The sequence below is a fragment of the Vicugna pacos genome, chromosome 1, assembly GCF_048564905.1.
Source record: "Vicugna pacos chromosome 1, VicPac4, whole genome shotgun sequence".
Classification (NCBI taxonomy): Eukaryota; Metazoa; Chordata; class Mammalia; order Artiodactyla; family Camelidae; genus Vicugna; species Vicugna pacos.
Window position 1 is genome coordinate 20,227,979 of NC_132987.1, and position 20,850 is coordinate 20,248,828.

Here is a 20,850-nt window from a genome sequence, read left to right on the forward strand (position 1 = left end):
TACGTTCCTGGCCAAGCAGTTTGTGGGCTGGTTTTCAGCCTCCCCATGTCCCCACAGCATACCACAGGGTGTGACCTGTCCCTCTGCACATAGCAGCTCCACTCAAGTCCAGGCTACTAGTTGTCAAGTGCTTATATGCTAGTAGGTAGGCTGGGGGCATGAGCCTAGGAGCCTTTACCAAGAAAGACATGGAAAAGCTAAGTTCTTCATTTCTCGGTGCTGCTGAACCGACAGAGGATAGTGTGGTGGTTGAGTCACACTGCCCAGGTTTTCATCCCAGTTCTGCTGCTCGGTAGCTAAGTGACCTTGGTTGAGTTACACAGCCTCTCTGAGTCTCAGTTTTCTCATTTGTAAGATAAGGTTGCCGTGAGACTTCATCGGGATGGTAGATACAGAGTGTGTAGAACAGTGCCGGGCACGTGGATGTGCTTGTGTGGTGCTGGGGGCATCGCACGTGGCCAGCATGTTTAGGTGAACGTCCTCCTGTCGCATGAATAGGTAGAACTGGGGACATTGACACCTTTGTGATGGGATGTCAGAGGTGCTCCAACACAAGCAGGAGACACAGTGACCCATTTCTTCGTAGTGCTGTTAGAGGTCATGGGCCAGCTCGTGTGCGCAGTACACCAGGGTAATTTTCAGCAGGAGGCAAAAAGCCTGCCTGCCCAGACCCTGTTCCCGAAACTGGTTCATTGTCAGTTCAGTGTCAGCTGTGCCACCTAGTTCGTATTCTTTTTGAGGTTCCACAGGTGAGTCTGATGTGCGGCTCTGTGGGGAACCATTCTCAGCTCGCTCTGTGGTGCCGTTTCCATCCTACTGTTGGTTGTTTGATGGGGGAAGAGGGCCTGGATATGCTTTCGGATGGTCACGTATTGGTGCACCCAGGAAGCACAGACATCCACAGTTACGGGACCCAGAAGCAGGCTATGGGCCCAGCTATGCTTTGCTGGCCCAGAACCTCCTCCAGATAGCATCTCATGAGAGGAAGCTGGGTGAGGGAGATGCCAGTGGAAGGAACTGGGAAGTGGTTACAGAGAGTGGATACTTCTGGGGGTGCTTGAAGGGAGGACAGCATACAGAAACGGAGTCCTTACAAACACCCAGCACCAGGGCCTTATACTGCACCCACCCGCATGTTGACAACTTTAAATTTTTAGTCCTTTTTTTAAAAGTTAATTTTTAAAAGTTTGTCGCCAAGTCAGTCCAGGCACCCGAGACACAAAGGCCAAATCCCTGGAGTTTAAAGGTTAAAAAACAAAATTCAACTGAGCACATCTTAAAGATCTTACTGGCTTTATTTAGTGATTCATGAGTCAGGCGGTGTCCAATCTAGCAGATAGAATGGAGCTCCAAAGAGCTATACAAGGCAAGACATTAACACAACATTGTAGATTGACTATACTTAAATTAAAAAAAAAAAAAGATGCCATGGAGGAGCCGAGGAAGAGCTATACAAGGTGAGAAGTTTTATAGACAGAAGGGAACAGAACAGGGAAATTAGGCAAAAAGGTGGGTTGGTTATTGCAAAGTTACTTTCTTTCTAGGGGATGACAGGGTGTTATCAGGCAGTTTGCCTAACTAATGCTGATTAGTCGATTCCTGACTTAAGCCAATACCTAGTTTAGGACTTCATTGTAGAGAGAGCCAAAATTGTAACTAAGTTGAATTTCCGTTTCGTGACCTGGGGCTTAGCATAAGCACCTCCATTTTGGGCCTGTTGTCTTGTCTTTAACAGAACAGAGTATATCCTTAGAGCCTGAAGGATTGCTCTTTTCCTTCCTTTGAGCTAAAGCCATAATAGTAAGCAGTTTTGGTGTTTCAAAGCCATGTTTCAGTGTTTTAACTAGTTGGACAACTTTGTGAGCAGTGGGCGGCCCTGGCTTGTTTTACCCAGCTGAGCTTTAGGCCAGCAGTGTTGATTCATTTTTTTTGTATTTTGTTCTTCCTTTTACCATGTCAGAATAGTCTTTTTTTTTTTACTTTGTAGTGTTCAGCAAAGCTATTTCCCCCTTTTAGCATAGGTGACAAATAGTAGGGCCGTTCGCATTGACCTAATGCTGGATCGAGAAATCTTTGTAACAGTGACAGGTATGATAGGCTCTAGAAAGCTTACTGTTTAAGTGTTTTTTGGTTTTGCATTTATTTAATCAAGATTTATTGGCTCTGTTACGTGCCAAGTGTGGTACTGGGAGCTAGGGGAGACTGGTAAACAGTCTCAGTCCTCACAGAACTTAAACACTTGTGGTAAAGCATATGTTTGTCAAATAATAATTAAAATCATAGTAAGTACTGTGAAAGAAAAGTATGCTGAGAGGATAGGACAGATGAACCTGATGAGGGGGAAGGGACCATTGGGTAGAGATCAGGGTGGGCTGCTGTCCAGGCTACAAAGGCCTTCTCGGCTGTAGAAGCAGCACATGGAAAGGCCCTGAGGTGGGAAGATCCTTGGCACATTCAAGGAACAGAAGGAAGGCTGGTGGGGGTTAGAGTGGCAGGAAATGAGGTCAGATCACAGAGGACCTTATAAGCCTTGGTGAAAGTACTGGAATTTGGGTTTAGGGATTTAACTGAGCCTCACTGACCTTGTCTCATCTCCATGTTGGCCAGGAAACTTTTCTCTGTCACGGAAAAGTCTCCCTTTCAAAGGTGACCCCACCCTGGAGAGTCTCTTCCTTTAGAGCTCTCTTGAGGCTTCGTACCCACCAGTCTTTTGCTTTATCGTGACTGACAGGTCTCCAGCCTGAGCCTCGTGATCCCTGCGACTATATCATCCCCAGGCCGGGAATGAAAGGATAACTTTAAATACTTGTGGTGGGGGAGGGAAGGCAACCGAAAACTCATCTTCCTAATGCATTCACTTCAGATTAGCAAATCCTGGCAGGGCAGAATTGGCAACAAGTTTTTAAAAATCAACTTTGTTTTTAATGCAAAAAATTTTAAGTTGGCAGCCTATGAGCATAGTGTAAAGGTCTTCTTGATGTTAAGTGCTTTGTAGATTCTGGGCTATGGGGCAGAAGCTGTGACTGACTACATGTTCAGTTGGCACCTTGAAATCGCCTCCTGTACCACTACTGTACACCTGCCAGCTGCAGTGGGTCCCAGGCCCACAGTGCATCGTCTAGCAATGCCCAGGTTGCCCTGATAACCGCTGCCCATGATCGGGGATCTGCTTGCCTGAATGTGGATCCTCAGCTGCCCTTTTTGGGGACCCTTCTGGCACATTCTGCTTCATGACAGGCAGCATTTCCCAGTGACTTCTTGGCATGGAACCCAGGCTGGCTGCCCTCAACAGTCCTAGCTTTTGAATCTCACCTGGGCCTGTGCCTGCCGCAGGATTCTGCAGGGGTCATCCTGTGCAACCAGCCTGCAGCTTGGGACATGGTACAGAGCCGTTTTGTGTTGGATGCAGTGGGTCAGCTGCTCTGACTTCCCTCCTATGTGTATATGTGCGAATGAAGCAGCAGAGCACAGAGGCCTGGACGGTGTACCACCATCAGAAGTTACAGCTCTCCTGCAAGCTGGGCATTTCTCTGGGTTCAGTTCCCACATCTACACTGTGGGCGTGAGAGTAGCAGCTTCCACATAGTGAGCACTGACTCGGTTCATTCCTTTAACCCTGTGGGTACATAGTAGCATCTCCATTTTCCATGCCCACCCTGCAGGATGATGAAGGGGATTACATAGATTAATATGTGAAGTGCTTTGCAACCTGGAGTGTGTCAGCTACAAGGAATTTTATTCAAAATGGATTGGGGAATTTCAGATGAAAATTGTAATTTGCAATATTTATGCTGCCTATTCATACATAATGCTGATTTACAAACAGGCATCTATTTATAGTACAGGTCATTCATTTAGTATATGAATGTTTTTTGAGGGCCTATGATGATGTAGAAGGCATTGTTTTAGGTGCTTAAGATACATCAGTGGAGAAAATCAAAGATTGCTGCCCTTGTGGTGCTTAAATTCTAGCAGGCAGACGGACAATAAATAATAATGAGTAAGTTGTGTGATGCGTGGGGCTGTTATGAGTGCTGAGGAAAAGAAGAAAGCAGAGCAGCTAGGAGGGGGCAGGCATGCAGGTTGCTTTTTTCATCGGGGTGAGTCTGTGTTTTTAAATATTTCCTGAGCATCTGCCATGTACGGTGGCCTGGAGACACAGCAGTGAACTGGATAGATAAGGTCCTTCCCTCCTGGAGTTTCCTTTCTGGCGGGCAAACACATATGATAATTGCAGGCTGCGGTACGTGCTGTGAAAATAAACCAGGTGATGGGAGGGGCAAGTAAAGGTGGGAGCAAATAGAGCGGTGAGGTGGTCCTCCTGAGTGACATTGAGCTGGGCCTGAAGTGAAAGTGAGCCAGCCGTGGGCAGGACCTGGACTGGGGCTGGGGGAGACTCGGCAGCTGGAGTTGGCAAAGGGGGGCCTGGGTGTGAGTGGGGAGAGGGGCAGAGGGAGCTGTGAGTCTGGGGTGAGTGGCCAGGACCCCTGGACAGTGCAGAGCCTTGCATGGGTCTGGATTCTACCCTAACATCTGAGGAGAGCCACTGAAAGGCTCCCAGCAGGGCCTGACTCGATCTCCTTTGTGGTTTTTTTGTTTTTTTGTTTTTTTTTTAATGTAGGTACTGGGGATTGAACCCAGGACCTCCTCTACCACTGAGCTATACCCACCTCCACCCCTGCCTCCTTTATGTTGTTAAAAGGCCGTACTACACTGCATGAAGGGTGGCCCATGCCAGGAGTCCTCTCCATACAAGCAAGCAGGACACAGCCTGTTCTCCAGCTGACTCGCATTCATTGAAGTCCCACTGTGCATTGAGCACTGTGCTTTGTGCTTTTCCTGTGCATTACCTGGTTCACTCTTCTCTACCGAGTTTCTGATTTGTCCAGAAAGAATCCATGCAAACTGTGATTCGTTGTCTTGCAGGAGTCTCCTGAAAGCTGGGGTGCAGGGGGACCAGGGGTGGAGAGCAAGGGCGGGATGGCAGGTGGATTCTGATGGTTTAACAACAGAACAGCAGTTGGTTTCTGTCCTTTCTTAGGATAACCCATCTTGCAATAAGCCGGAGGTTCATTCTTGTTTAGAAGTCAGAATGTAGAACCGTTCTTTCCTTCACCCTCCCCGACAGGAAGTTAGCTGAGAGGAACAGGGCCTTTCAGTCAGCTGGCCCTTTAAGAAAGTGGTATTTGGCTTTTGAATCCACTCATGGTGATAAGCTCATCCCTAAAAGTCGGTGTTCCAGGGGACAGAAACCTGTCCTGGTCCCCACAACATTCAGATTTTAAATGTCCTTCCACGTCAGCATCTCTAAAGGTTAGTGGAATTTGGTTGAGACAAGAAACGGACGCAGCCCTTCAGGGTTTCAGTGATAGATGCTCTAAGCCCATTTGCCAGCTTTCTTAAGCAGACAGGTGGCCTGACAAGCTTGATCCTGAGATAAACCCACGAGCTACCCTAAACACTGCTGTATTTCAAAAAGGAAAACAAACAAACAAAAAGAAACCAAGGACCTTTTCCCCCTTTCATCTTTCCAAACAAGCAACCTGAAATGTTTAACTGGGCACGTTGCATCAATCGTGAATCTGATAATGCTGTTCTGACAACTTACATGCACGCAACTACAAGTCTGGAGACCACATGTTTACCTTTTCAAAATAATATATTCAAGGAAGATGGTCCAGGCCAACCTCCCTCTCTGCTAAATGCACCTTAGCAGCTTCCTGGTGTTAGCCTTTCCAGCCACCTGAATTTTAGATGAAAAACAAACTTCCCTTGTCATCCTACCTTTCCTCGAATCTGATAGCTTAACTGCATTAAAGTCTGATAAACGCAGCTCTTCTCAGCTCCTATCGGGCTGCATTTAGAAGGCAAATCAAGAGGATTTTCCTTTTCCTAGACGTAGCTGAACTCTATAAAGGGCTTCTGTTTTGTAATCTGTTTTCGAGATCTGATGCGTGTGTTTCTAACACCCTGTCACGTGAGGAGGTCTGACGTAGTCACCCAACATGACTATGAGAAAACGCACCGCAAAGATGTGTGTGGGATGGCGGAGCCGGATCACTGAAGCAGTGTCCTTTGTCAGAACACTTTCTGCAGAGAATAGCAGATCCACACAGTAGATGTTACTTCACTTCAGTATGGGCCCCTCGCTGGCCCAGAATGGACAGTGAGTTTGACTTTTGCAGGATTCCAGGTCAGTATCCTAATACAGTGTGTTCTTTTTTTAGTTGGGCTTTATTTCTGAGTTTCTTTTTATAGAAGACGACTTGCAGTAGAGAGGAGAAGTCTGTTCTGTTGATTCAGTTCGTCATTATGTACGTTGGGAATTGAGTGGCCGAGGTGCAGCAAGAGGGCTCTCGGCCTTTTCCTCTGATCAGAAGACCTAGGAAAATAGGATTCAGTCTGGCCCTGGAGAGTGGCCGTAAGTAGGTGACTTCTAGTTCTCACTAAGAATGCAGACTGAGCAGGGTTACCCCACTCTTCATCTGTCGTGTCTTAAAGATTTGCTAATAAAAGTACATCAGATTTTATTGACAAGCCCTATGAAGTTCTGTATAATAATTAAATTGGTTAAACAACTTAAAGAGGTTTTTCAAGATTTTTTTGTTTACATTGTAAGAGTTAGAATTTTTATGGAAACTATGATTTTAAGTTTTTTGACTTCTCTATATTTCAGTAGAGTTGCCTTGCCCTAACTGGGGGGATGGAAGATTTAATTAAGCTGGAAATACTGGGAATTAGTTGATCAGATCATTGCCAAAAATTGTTTCCTTTGTTTTCAAGTTCACTCCCAGAACGAGTTAACCAAAGCAGTATCCAGGATATAAGGAGGAGAGGGCTAATTTAGTAGACGAATGGTTGGACTCATAAGGGCAAACAAAATATTCTGACCAAGCTAACCTTTGAGACTTGGAAGACAAGGATTTAAGCAATGATAAGTTGTACCAACAGAATATAGGCAGCAACCCTGCAAATCAAGGGATAATTTTCACCTGAGTGTAGTGTGGAGTGGCTGGTGGTCCACATGGCTTTCCAGCCATGCTGATTCAAAAGATAGATAGTAATAATTTCACGCTTAGATAATTAAAAGTTGGCTATAGTGTGTGTATGCATCTCTGTGCCTGTGAGCGTGTCTGTCTGTGTTTCTCTATCCCTTGGTTTCTCCTTCTGTCGCCTAGTATTTCTGCTTTGTATTTTAACACACTTTCATTCATTTTGTCTTTAGTTCATTTAGGCTTATATAGGATTCATTTTATTGAGTAAAATAATTTTAAATAGTTTTTTAAAAAATGATTTTGAACATTTTCTTGTAGGTTAGAGCAGCAGTCATTATGTATTGAGAAGTGTCATGGTGGTAGATACAAGTTTTCCAAAATTCTATTTTTCGCTCAAAAGTCAGATTTTATTACTGGCAACAAAATGGCTATTTCCTTGAAATAACAGACTTGCTTAGTTCATTTTCAAAGAAAATGTTTGTCCAGATACTTGTATCTGAATAACCATGGTGGGTCTGTCAGTCATTTTTTTCTGAGTAAAAATGGTGTTCTGTGAAAAAAATTGACTAGTTCAACTTAAAACTCAAAGAAACACCCAAGGCTAAGTGCTTTTTTTCAAGACAGTCATCACTTCTCAATACCACCAGAAGTGTTTTATGTATGCCTCCCATTTTCTCACACAGTAGTAAAAAGATATATATTCAAGGGTCAAGATTTAATAGAAAATAATTTTTACTCCTTCATCTAAGTGTTACTGGCTTGATGCCTGCTAAGGGGCCAGCAGTTTCCCCATCTTTGCTTTTGCACCATTAATGCACGTCAGCAGAGTAAAAAAAGGCAAATGACATCTCAGTGTCGTCACGAAAATCATTTTAACTTCAGGAACCTGCTGAAAGGGGCTTGGGAGACCGAGAGGTCCATGAAACACTTTGAGAACTGCCTGTTTAGAAGGAAACTAGAAAAAAAAGAGGAACAGGAATTGATTTTTATTTTCCTAGTAATTTTGCTTTGTCTAGAGTAGAATTTGGCTTCATCTAGGTCTAATTTTTTAAAGTTTTCAATCAGGAATCTTTCTAAGCACAGTATGTTATTTAAGCAACTTGCTGCTCAGGGCCTGAGGAGCCAGCGCCTCCCTGCTCACTGTCGGCATTAACACTGCGCCACATCCGATGGGTGCAGAGGGTACAGGATGAGCCAGGTTGCCCCTGTGCTCAGTGAGCAAAGAGGGGAAGATAAAAATGTGAACAAATGCATAATATTGCATGTGACAAAAAAGGTAGGAACCCCAAACTAGAAAGTAGAAATTCCAAACTAGAAACTCCAAAGAAGGGAGGCTGACCAGATAAAGTGGCACCTGAGTTGAGTAAATTATGGGGATTGCCAGGCGGAGGAGCCTAGGGGCGGGGATAAAGGAGGACCTCAAGAGGAAATACAGTTTTCCTTCCAGAGTTTCATGCAGACGGAGTGTGGAAATCTTCCCGAGGCACGAGGAAGGGCACCCACGTAGGGAGTGCGTGTGCTGTGCGTGTTGTGAGTGTGTTGATGTGGGGCTGGGAGGCTGGCACGGAGGAGGGCCTTCTGCTTTGTACCCTAATGCACTTCTGGACTGTTTGAATATTTTCCCATGAGCACAGATTTATTTTACTTTTTAAAAACTAGTTAATTCTGAAAGTAGGTGAAGAAAAGTCATTTTAATCACCAAAAGCATCTCATTTAAGTGCCTATCTTTGCATGATACATGTGTGTATTTATCATATAAGGTTGGAATATGGCAGGAGACAAAAGCAGCAGCAGATTCTAAATATGCTGGTTAACTAGCATTTTCCAGTGGCATTTATATTAAGTATGAATATATTATCATATATTTGTAAAAGCCTTAAAAGCATTTTACATACTTATAAAGTATATTTTATGTAAATATACCCATATATAATTATAGCTACAATACAGAATTTTATAATTTATCTAGAGGTGTTTATTTTGTTTACATATTTATATATATAAATACAGGATGATCATTTATTCTTACTTCCCAGGGTCCATTCCCGTTTCCCTGCATAGTTATTCATTGCACCCTTTCTTTCTCGTGTCCTGTTTTTCAGATGCTGAATTATATGTCCACCCCATTTTATGTGCTTATAAAATATATATATAGCATATGTTCATATACTTTTATAGTCATACATTTATGTGTACATGCTTGTGGATATATACATATGTGTATGTGTGTGTTTGGAAGATATATGTTAAAAACTATTACAACTAAAATAGAGACTCAGAAAAATGGTAACATAAGTCAGGTGACCACAGTTATCTAATCACAAATTAGTTTATTCTTTAAAATGCTGGTTCACCCAAATTTTTGCATCTATAACATTTTTGTTAGCCTTTTCCATGCTTATTTACTCCATCATGGCAGTACTACTGAAAAGAGTGAATGTATTGCACGAAGCTCGCTTTTTAGAACACATTTTAGAAAATTCCATGTAAATTCTATCTCATCTGCTTCCCAACTTGTGTCTTTTTCTGAAGTCTGTTGTGGGCTGTCCACTGGCAGGAATTCCTGAGACTTCTGTATGCAGTTACTCTCTATGAGGAAATATTGCAGAGGAGAAAATCACTTTACTTTTTTAAGTCAAAGAATACATTTTTGGTGAGAATGACTGCTTCCCCCGCCACAAGCTCATTTACGTCTTAATTCTAATTTGGGGGGTTATCCTTAAGGTAAGTATATCTGATCAGACCTGTGGGTCCAGTGTGATTTGGCTTTAATGTTCTTATCAGTTGCACAAACCAAACTGACGAAAGGGGCCAGGCTGGTCTTGTTACCGAGAGAAGCTGCTTAGTGGTACGTGGGCAGGTAGCACGTGTAGGTGACTGTGACGCAGGGACACGGCTGCTCGGTTGCTAGGCAGGTAATAACCTGTCGTTGCCCAGTCTCCCTGTTTTTCAAGAAAAGATATATTGATTTTTATATTAAATCTTACTGTTTTTCAACATCAGCTCAGTTTTTCAAAAACATGACTTCAAAAACCCAACCTGCCGGAACCAGATGTGCCCGTGGCCTCCAGTGGGTCCCCTCTGGGCTGCAGACTTGGAACTTATTCCTTGGTTGCACTTTGCACATGTAGAATATGACTTTAAATTGCAGCTTCGACTGCTTTTTCAATTTGCATTTGCAGATTTGGAGTCTTTGTTCTAAACTGTTCCACTGACTGCTAGATTATGAGCTTCTTGAGGGCATGAACCCCTTGACTGTGCCTCTTTCTGACTGAATTTCCTTTTCCTCAGCCTTGCCTGTATCTGCATTGCTAAAGTCAGTGTCACGTCTCCCTGCAAGGTGTTGCTGGGCTCTGCCTTCCCGCACAGCCGTTCCCAAGCCTCTCCCCCACAATTCCCAGAACCTTCTCCCAGGAAGCACATCCACCAGGCATCTGTGTTTTACAGCAGTTCGTGAACACATCCTATTTTCCCTGCTATTCCACAAACCCTTGGGGGCAGAATTTTTGTTTCTCTGACACAAACAGCACTAGGTTTTAGTATCAGCCCCCAGGCCTGGCTCTGGCTGGTTGATAAAAGCAAACCTGAAGAGCCTCTGAGACCAAGTGGGAAGGAGACTTTTCAAGGTTTACTCATTGTGTCTTTTGAATTTATCATATGAATGTATTCCTTAGTCACTAAATAAAGTATAAAAACATTATGGATTCCAGGCTCTTACCTCGGCTGTTCCAAACCAGTCTCTTCAGAGGCAGGATCTGTAGAGGGGAATCTGTAAATCTGTACTGTTTTAAAGCTTCCCAGGGGATTCTGATGCATAGCCAGGTTTGGCAACTACTATCCCAAAGCCCTAAAGTAGGTGTTCAGTAAGCATCTGTTCAAAGGAGAAATGAACGCTTGTCTTCCTACAGCACTTAGCCAGATGCCTTGTACTTAGCAGTTGTTCAATAAACCAGTCAACTGGATAAAGAAGAGGTGGTATATTTATACAATGGAATACTAGTCAGCCATAAAAATGACAACATAACACCATTTGCAGCAACATGGATGTCCCTGGAGAATGTCATTCTAAGTGAAGTAAGCCATAAAGAGAAAGAAAAATACTGTATAAGATCGCTCATATGTGGAATCTAAAAAGAAAAGAAAGAAAGAGAAAAAGACAAATGAACATAAATACAAAACAGAAACGGGCTCACAGACATAGAATACAAACTTGTGGTTGCCGGGGGGGTGGTGGGAAGGGACAGACTGGGAGTTTGAAAGACTATAACTCAATAAAATAAAATTTAAAAAAAAAGAATTCAGAATGCATACTGAAGCTTTACAAAATAAATGGCATTTCAGTACAAAACAAAAATTGGTCAAAGGAATTAAAATAAATTCTGAGTTCAGATGCTAACTCGCCCACTTTCTTAGGTGGAGATGGGGCCACCTGCTCCTTCCCAGGCTCTCACTCTGTCTGGGGTGGATGGGTTAATTTTTACCTGGACCACTAGGATGGCCTAACTAGCTGATGTGCAACCAGCTTGCCTCCCTCTCTCATCCTTTCAGCAGCCTGCCACCCAAGTGATCCTGAGGGATCTTTTTTTAACTCAAATCTGACTCTAACTTTCCATGATAACTGGTACTTGCAACGTAAAACTTGCTGTGGGGAGCCCTCTAGAGTGCTGTATGATCTGGGCTGACTTCCGCTCCTTGCCCATCGCATCCAACAGAGAGACGCTGAGGCCTGCCGTGTGCCCGGCTTTGCTGAGGACGCTGGGATAGAGCTGTGCACCCACCCTCCCCTGCCGTTGCACAGACCCACTCAGCAGTCCCTGCATACGGTGTCCTCCGTTACCATTGTTTGTCTTGCCTATGGTGTTCCTTCTGCTTAGAATGCCCTTCCCGCACCCCTGTGTTATTTATTCACTGATGCCAAGCCTTCCAGGGCCCCTGTAAATACTAAGTTGTCATTTCATCTTCTGACATGCTGTGCAGACATTCAGTATGAGGCCTTGTGGATGCCCACTATTCGTTGACAGTTCTCTTTCTTCCCCTCAACACTGAGCTCCTTGAGGGCAGAGACTTGCCTTACTCTCCTCGGTATCTCCAGCTCCAGGCACTGTGTTAGGTAATAACATATCTACTGGATAAAACTGATACAAGAAGGACGTTTTTGTGTGTGTGCCAAGAAGGCAAAGTAAGGTGCTGCTGAGTAACTGATGTTTTAAGGATTTCTGTGATTCAGTGGTAGATATTGCCCTGAAAGATGTTGTACTTGGATGTTCTAAAGTTATGATGTTTTAATGACATGTATAAAGATATGTCCTATTGTATTTGTTGTTCTAACTGTGAATATGACTAAGATATGGTTGAGTTGGTCTTTTTCTAACCATCCTAACTGAACAAGCTAAGAATCAGAGAAGCCTACAGAAGCAAGCAGGGATTATAATCTGACACCCTAGGGTATTTATTAACTTGCCATGAAACACTGTATTCCCCAGACGGAGCAGAACCTAGTGGAAGGTTCAGAGTGCTGTGGTGGAGGAGGTTCTGGGAGGTGCAGGGGTTTGGCAGCAGAAGACACAATAGGTGATGTCAGCAAAGAACTAAGCTGAGTTGGAAACCACTTTTTTGAATTATAGCGTGTGTTCTGCCAGCTCTGAGACTGTCCAGTCAGGCCAGATAAAGAACTGAAATAATGTATGAGCTTCAGAGAAGCCAAGCAGGATAAGAAGGTATGAGTTAGGAGAGAAAGTAGATCCTACAGGGACCCAGGACAGAGAGACCTCAAGGAAGGCAAAAGCAGCATCAGCCAAATATGCTATGATCTATAACCCAGTGAAGAACGGCGTCCTGCAGCCCATTCAGGGGGACCCTTCCTCCCTTTGGGGGCACAGAGGAAGCCATACAGATTCCTTTTCATTTAATTCCATTTTTATTGATAGATTTAATTTCCCACATCTCTAGAAAAGATTCATGGAAGGTTAACAGTTAAAGGCAGGGAAAGCAAGAGGAGAAGAGCCATCACTGAATAAAGAAAGTGAGACAGTAGTCACACCAGAAACCCAGACTCACAGTGGCTGCAACAATCGATGATGAAAGTTCTACGCTTCCTCATCTTGAGAATTAAAAGAGAAGCATGGCAAGTACATAGTTCTCGTTATCAGAATAACGAAGAATTTGTTAGTAGGAATGCACTTTTTCCAATGGCTGAGTGAGATAAAAAGAATTTATCAAGTGGATTCTTGTATAAAGGACACTAAATAACATACTGGACACAGCTTATAATCACTTTACAAAAAGTTAAAAAGAGATTCTTTATGTGGCCATCGGGTTGTTCCAAGTGATGAATGTCACGAGCTAAACATTATACTCCCATGCTTGAAGACACTGCCACGGAGTTAAAGAAATGTCAATGAGCTATACGGCTTTCTCGACAGCACTGGACGAGGGGTAGAGGGACTTGATGAAGAGCGGGGTAGTATGTCCTTTAGACCAGAGAGGGTTTGGGGTTTTATTTTAAGTTAGGGGATGATCTATTATTGTATAGTAAAATTAGTGAGTTGCTGTTAGCATTTTTAAATGAAAGCTAATAGGACAATTTGTAGCAACATGGATGGACCTAGAGATTAGCATACTACGTCAGACAAAGACAAATAACACATGATACCACTTATATGTGGAATCTAAAAAAACTGAGACAAATGAACTTAATTTACAAAACAGAGATAGACTCACAGACATAGAAAACAAACATGGTTACCAAAGGGGAAAATGGGCAGGGGAAGAGAGATAAATTAGGAATTTGGGATTAGTAGATACAAACTACTATATACAGAACAAACAACAGGTCCTACTGTACAGCACAGGGAACTATATTCAATATCTTGTAACAACCTATAATGCAAAAGAATATGTGTATATATATATGCACATATATATGTGTATGTTTATATATGTCTGACTGAATCACTGTGCTGCACACCAGAAACTAACACAAACTATAATATAATATAATCAGCTATACTTCAGCTTTTTTTACATGAAAGATAATAGGACAGAATAGACTGCATCACACATGGTAAGGGTAAGTTTTAGTTGTACCACTGTCTTAGGTCACTACGTACTGTGTATTTCTTACTGTGGGTAACCATGAACGCTGCTGCTTTGGACTGTCCCTCACTGGAGTGTTAGTGGGTAGGCGCTGGCCATCCCAGGCTCATTCAAGGACATAGAGGGGATGACAGCTGGGCTCTGGGGACCACAAAGGTGGGCTCCTCAGACCAGAACAAGATCCACCGTGCCTTTAAACTGTGCAAATATAGGAACCTGTGACTAGACGCCATATGGCAACTCAGAAACGTACTTTCCTGGTTTTGTATTTTGTTTCCTATTTGTTTGCCTTTAGTACCTCTGTGAATTCTTTTTGAAATCCCTGGTCTAGTATGTATATGCATGACTGGGACATTGTGCTGTACACCAGAAATCGACACATTGGAACCGATGGTACTTCAGTTAGAAAAAAACAAAAACAAAACAAAACCTGGTCTACTTTGGCTATCATGAAAGGGAAATCAGACCAGAAGGAACGGGATGGGTTCCCACAAGGGCCGGTGGCGCAGAGGGGCGGGGTGCCCCTGGTGGTCAGACTCGGTCATGCAGACTGAGCCTTTCCACTGAGAGACCCTTCAGAGCCACAAATTAGGAATGGCTCCTTCAGTTTTCACTGCTTCCCTGAGCAGCCAGTACCTTTACTCACAGGTACTGCTTACTTAGTGGAAACTTTTTAAAAATAATTTTTCTGCTTCATGAATTATGTTTGGATCAGATCATCAGGGTGGTCTTTGGAAATAGATAGGAGGCCTGTGGTGGGACCATGGTATTGTCCCACTCTTAAGAGTTCAATGCAGCAGCCCTGAGTGATGATAAGACCCTTAACATCTGGTGGGAAAACCTTCTCCCCCTAAGTTTGGACATGCATATGTAGCTACAACTTTGAAGAAAGAAGGAGAAAAATTCTGGGAGGATTTCCAACTATAACAACTCTTAGCAATGGTATGAGAAACAGGCTGGGGCAAGATAAAGATTTAGCTTTGTCCAAGTCTTAGAAGCAACAACAGGATGAGATTTTTAAAAAAAAAAAAAACCCTATATTTTCATACAAAAAAGAAAAGTTTCTCAAAGAAATTGAAAATAGCCTGGAAGTAAAGAAGCTCGTTGTGGAAGGGGCTCTGACCATTTCTCTCCTCTTGTTCCAGATGACAGTCATGTCCCTTTCCAGGGACCTCAAGGACGACTTTCACAGCGACACAGTGCTCTCCATCTTAAATGAGCAGCGCATTCGGGGCATTTTATGTGATGTCACTATCATTGTGGAAGACACCAAATTTAAAGCCCACAGCAATGTCCTGGCTGCTTCAAGCCTTTATTTCAAAAATATCTTTTGGAGCCATACAATCTGTATTTCCAGCCACGTTCTGGAGCTGGATGATCTCAAAGCTGAAGTGTTTACAGAAATCCTTAATTATATCTACAGCTCCACAGTCGTCGTCAAGAGACAGGAAACAGTCACTGACCTTGCAGCTGCAGGAAAAAAGCTGGGAATATCCTTCTTGGAAGATCTTACCGATCGCAGCTTCTCAAATTCCCCAGGTCCCTATGTCTTCTGCATTACTGAAAAAGGAGTGGTTAAAGAAGAAAAAAGTGAAAAAAGGCATGAAGAGCCAGCCATCACGAATGGGCCAAGGATCACAAATGCCTTCTCCATCATTGAGACAGAAAATAGTAATAACATGTTTTCTCCACTGGACTTGAGGGCAAGTTTCAAAAAGGTCTCCGACTCCATGAGAACCACGAGCCTTTGCCTGGAGAGGACTGATGTCTGCCACGAGGTGGAGCCTGTCCGCACCCTCGCCGAGCACTCATACGCCGTGTCCTCCGTGGCCGAGGCTTACAGAAGTCAGCCTGGACGTGAACACGACAGCAGTTCGCCTGGGAAAACGGCTAAAGAAAATTGCGAGGCCCCTGCAGCAAAACCGAAAACATGCCGAAAGCCAAAGACCCTCCCCGTACCCCAGGATTCAGACTCAGCTCCCGAAAATATACCACCCCCTCCAGCAGCCAGCTCGGAGGGGAATCAAGAAGGAAGTCCTCAGCCAGCTGCAAGTCTTTCCCGTTCAAAATCTCCCAGCACCGGCGAAGGAGATGTCCGTTTTCCCAGGGAAGAGGAAAATAAATCCTCTGACGTCCCTGGGCCGCCGGCTGCGGAGGTTCCGCCTCTCGTTTACAATTGTAGCTGTTGTTCCAAATCTTTCGACAGTAGCACTCTGCTCAGCGCCCACATGCAGCTTCACAAGCCAACCCAGGAGCCCTTAGTGTGCAAGTACTGCAACAAACAGTTCAGCACCCTCAACAGACTGGACCGGCACGAGCAGATCTGCATGCGGTCCAGCCACATGCCCGTTCCTGGAGGGAATCCGCGCTTTCTAGAAAACTACCCCACCATTGGGCAGAACGGAAGTTCCTTCACAGGTCCAGAACCTTTATTGTCTGAAAACAGGATTGGTGAATTTTCCAGTGCCGGGAGCACCTTGCCAGAAACAGACCACATGGTCAAATTTGTTAACGGGCAGATGCTGTACAGCTGCGTTGTATGCAAACGTAGCTATGTGACTTTATCCAGCCTCCGCAGACATGCGAATGTTCACTCGTGGAGAAGAACGTATCCTTGCCATTACTGCAACAAAGTATTTGCATTGGCCGAGTACAGGACAAGACACGAGATTTGGCACACAGGAGAGAGGCGCTATCAGTGCATTTTCTGCCTTGAAACTTTCATGACCTACTATATACTGAAAAACCACCAGAAGTCTTTCCATGCCATCGATCACAGACTTTCCATCAGTAAAAAAACAGCAAACGGCGGCTTGAAGCCTAGTGTCTATCCGTATAAACTTTATAGGCTCCTGCCAATGAAATGCAAGAGGGCTCCTTACAAGAGCTACCGACATTCTTCCTATGAAAACACGCAAGAAAACAGTCAGATGAATGAATCTGCGCCTGGTCCCTATGTTATTCAGAATCCACACGGCTCTGAATTACCTGCCCTGAATTTCCAAGACAGTGTAAACACCTTGACCAACAGTCCAGCCATCCCTTTGGAAACACCAGCACATCAGGATGCAGTTCCCGCTCCCGCCAGTGTGCAGAACGCAGAGGGTACCAAATGGAGAGAGCGGGGGAAGCTGAAAGTCGATGCGGATGGTAACTTTTATTCAGCAGAGGTGTCAGTTTCTTCCACTGAGAACGCTGTCAGTTCTGATGTCCCGGCAGGGGAGGCCCCCGTTTTGTCAGTGAGTAACGGCAGTGAGAACTCCACCTCTGTGATCAGCTACAGTGGCTCGGCCCCCTCAGTCATTGTGCACAGCAGCCAGTTTTCCTCGGTGATAATGCACAGCAACACAGTCGCTGCCACCACCGGCCACCTCCCCAGGGCCCCTCCGGACCCGGCTGTGAGTCAGACCCCAAAAGACGACAGCAGACACGAGCCAGACAAAGTGGGGAGGGTCATCAGCAGACCCAAGAGCATGAAGGAGAAAAAGAAAACCATACCGTGTAACAGGGGAGAAACACCAGAGGAGTCCAAATACGTGGCTGATCCTGGAGGGTCCTTGAGCAAAACCACAAGCATCATTAAAGAATCCAGTAAGATTGAAACTTACATCGCAAAGCCTGCTCTCCCCGGAACCTCCACCAACAGCAACGTCGCGCCCCTCTGCCAAATAACAGTGAAAATTGGGAATGAGGCCATTGTGAAGAGACACATCCTAGGATCAAAACTGTTCTATAAGAGAGGGAGGAGACCCAAGTACCAAACGCAGGAGGAGACTCTGCCACAGGAGAGTGACCAGGAGACCAACGGAGATAGCCCGCTCGGGCTCTGCCAGTCCGAGTGTGTGGAGATGAGCGAGATGTTCGACGACGCCAGTGACCAGGACTCCACGGACAAACCGTGGCGCCCTTACTACAACTACAAACCCAAAAAGAAGTCCAGGCAGTTGAGAAAAATGAGGAAAGCCAACTGGAGGAAGGAGCATGAGCACCGGAGCCCGAGCGGTAAGTGCAAATACCCGGCAGAACTGGACTGCGCCGTGGGGAGGGCCCCCCAGGAGAAGGCCCTCGAGGAGGAAGAAAATAAAGAGATGCCCAAGTTGCAGTGCGAACTCTGCGACGGGGACAAAGCCTCGGGGGCCGGGAACCAAGGCAGGCCCCACCGGCATCTCACGGCCAGGCCTTACACGTGCGAGCTCTGCGCCAAGCCGTTCCAGAGCCCCTCCACCCTCAAGATGCACATGAGGTGTCACACGGGCGAGAAGCCCTATGAGTGCAAGACATGTGGGCGGTGCTTCTCCGTGCAAGGCAACTTGCAGAAACACGAGCGCATCCACCTGGGCGTGAAGGAGTTCATCTGTCAGTACTGCAATAAGGCCTTCACGCTGAACGAGACCCTCAAAATCCACGAAAGGATCCACACTGGCGAAAAGCGCTACCACTGTCAGATCTGCTTTCAGAGTTTTTTGTATCTCTCCACGAAACGGAATCATGAGCAGAGGCATATTCGGGAGCACAATGGGAAGGGCTATGCCTGCTTCCAGTGTCCCAAGATTTGCAAGACAGCTGCTGCCCTGGGGATGCACCAGAAGAAACACTCATTCAAAAGCCCAAGTCAGCAGGAGAAAACAGAAGGCGACACGGGCCACGAAAACTCAATGGAGAATCCGCATTTCATTGATTCAGAAGACAGTGACCAAAAGGATAATGTACAGACTGTTGTTGATAATGTCCTTTGAATGGCGACACTTAGAAAAACCTTCAAAAACCTAACTTGGAAGTTGGTGGGTTTGGGTTTTTTTGTTTGTTTTTTTAGTTAGCTGTTATCTTTGTTTTTGTTTAGTTTTGTTCACATAACAGTCATGAAGGAATGAAATGTAACAAAATCTCATTTGCGAAAATTCCAGAAAAAGGATCCTAATATCTACTTTGGGTTTTAGCATTAACTTCATGCAAAGTGCACAAAAACAAAATACCGGAATCTTCCAATATCCCAAGTATCTTGTGAAAGTCTATGAAGTTCTCAGCTGTGGTATTTCTACCAGCGGGGGCAGAAAAGGGTTTAATTTTAGCCTAATTTAAAACTTTCTTGTAAGTGCTTATAAGAGCTGGCTGCTGAACTGTCTTTAGTCACTGGAGAAAATAAGGGTTAGAGATTGTGAAAATGTCATCTTCATAAATATGTTAGAAGGTAAGTGAGCTATGACAGTTATTACCCCCATCCAGCTTCTGCACTATTAAAAAAATCGTTTAAATTAATGGATACATATGAAATACTTAATAGTATAGCTGAAAATATGTGTGAAATGAGTAACCGAAGTAGGACATTCATACATTATCTAGAAATACTTTTCTGCAACACAAGCCTTGTAAAATACATATATAAGTCACTGTAACTTCTAACTGTCCAGGTCCCCTGTAGAGAATTAGAAGGATGAGCAATAGATCCGCAAATAATGAGGACTGATGTAAAATTCAGTAGCAAGCATTTCGAGTATGACTTCAGAGCATGTGTGTGCTGCGGAATGCTGTTCTTTTGACATTATGGACGAGCTGTTACTGGAACTGGTCTACTCAAGTCCCAGAAAACATGGGTCATGCCTTATCTGTGGGGGAGAGCCTTCCCAGAATTTACCTGCGGTTACGCGTGCTGTGCTATAGATTACTTTTTAGTGGCCTCACTTCAGAAAATGAAGAAAGGTCGAATTCTTCTGAAACTCCCTGCAGTCTTCCATTCATCACATCTCCATGGAGGTGGAGGTCTTTCCAGACAGACTTAACCAGGCTCAAGGGTTCAAGTAAAACTGGACACCTCCCATTCCACTGAAGGAGTGTCCAGGAAATGTAGCGCAAGGCATGCATACAGTGGTGAATTCCCAGGCACGTGGAAGTGACAGCCTGCTCCCTACAAATGTCAGCCTTCTTGGAGATTATGCAGCAGGAGTATATACTAGTAAAAAAAAAAAAAAAAAAAGGACAACAGAAACACACACCCCTACCCCACCCATTAATGACTTAAATGATGACCTTCCTTGCCTCAAACAGAGCTTTGTCCTTGGCAGGGGGTGGGGGAATAGAACATGGAGTGACAAGTTTCCATCACTTCCCTGTGTGACTCAGAAATACATCCACAAGCCAGATGCCTTGGCTTCATGTTTGTAGTCACCTAGCCCCCTTGCTGAAAACCCACTTCTGTTTTTTTTTTAATGTTCTTTTATGCTAATCCACACTGTCAACACTACCCTCAAAATCTAATTACCCTATAGGATATTCCATCATGTGGACTAGGTTCCTGGGAAGCTGGAATTCATGATTCTTACTCTTTAAACTGCCAGAATAGAAGGGGGAGAGAAAGCATTCTTACCCTTTGATCACCAGTATGAGCAGAATCTGGAACCCGGTTCAAGGATGACCTGCAGCCATTCACGTTCATGGGATTTAATAGATGGAAACCCAAGGTTGCCAGGTTACCATTGTGAAGAAGTAGCTCAAAGGACTCCAGTTTCTTTCTTCAAGTGTTGTGATGTCTCCATGAAGAAGACCTAATATGGATTGGGGTGGGCAAGAAAGCATTTAAACACCCAGAAAAGGACATGATCAAAGCTGACATTTTTATACTGTTGTACTTTGCTGTTAAGTAACCCCAGCATTGTATCTGCATTTACCTTTTGTTCAGCTACTTTCACTTACAAACAGTATTATATAATACAGGAAAATGCAAATGAATTCAACTTTATTTTATATGTTGTATATATGTATACCT

General features: G+C 44.3%; 1 protein-coding gene and 1 long non-coding RNA gene across 3 annotated transcripts in view; one reads left to right on the forward strand and one right to left on the reverse strand.

Moving 5' to 3' along the window:
- The window catches only part of ZBTB38 (zinc finger and BTB domain containing 38), a 40,770-nt gene extending 20,697 nt beyond the window's left edge, over positions 1–20,073 (forward strand). Inside the window, exon 3 of the mRNA XM_015237929.3 lies at positions 15,236–20,073. Coding sequence (XP_015093415.1) covers positions 15,236–18,826 — 3,591 coding nt within the window. The 3' untranslated portion in view covers positions 18,827–20,073. The remainder of the gene's footprint in view (positions 1–15,235) is intronic.
- LOC140695621 (uncharacterized) lies at positions 9,321–20,515 on the reverse strand. Of its 2 annotated transcripts, none has more exons than XR_012071320.1 (3): positions 20,452–20,515; positions 9,825–9,937; positions 9,321–9,584 (listed from the first exon to the last, which is right to left on the reverse strand). It is a non-coding gene; the product is annotated as an uncharacterized lncRNA (long non-coding RNA). The 2 variants fall into 2 exon arrangements; XR_012071325.1 differs by having other exon boundaries at positions 9,740–9,937.
- Between the last annotated feature and the right edge of the window lie 335 nt (positions 20,516–20,850).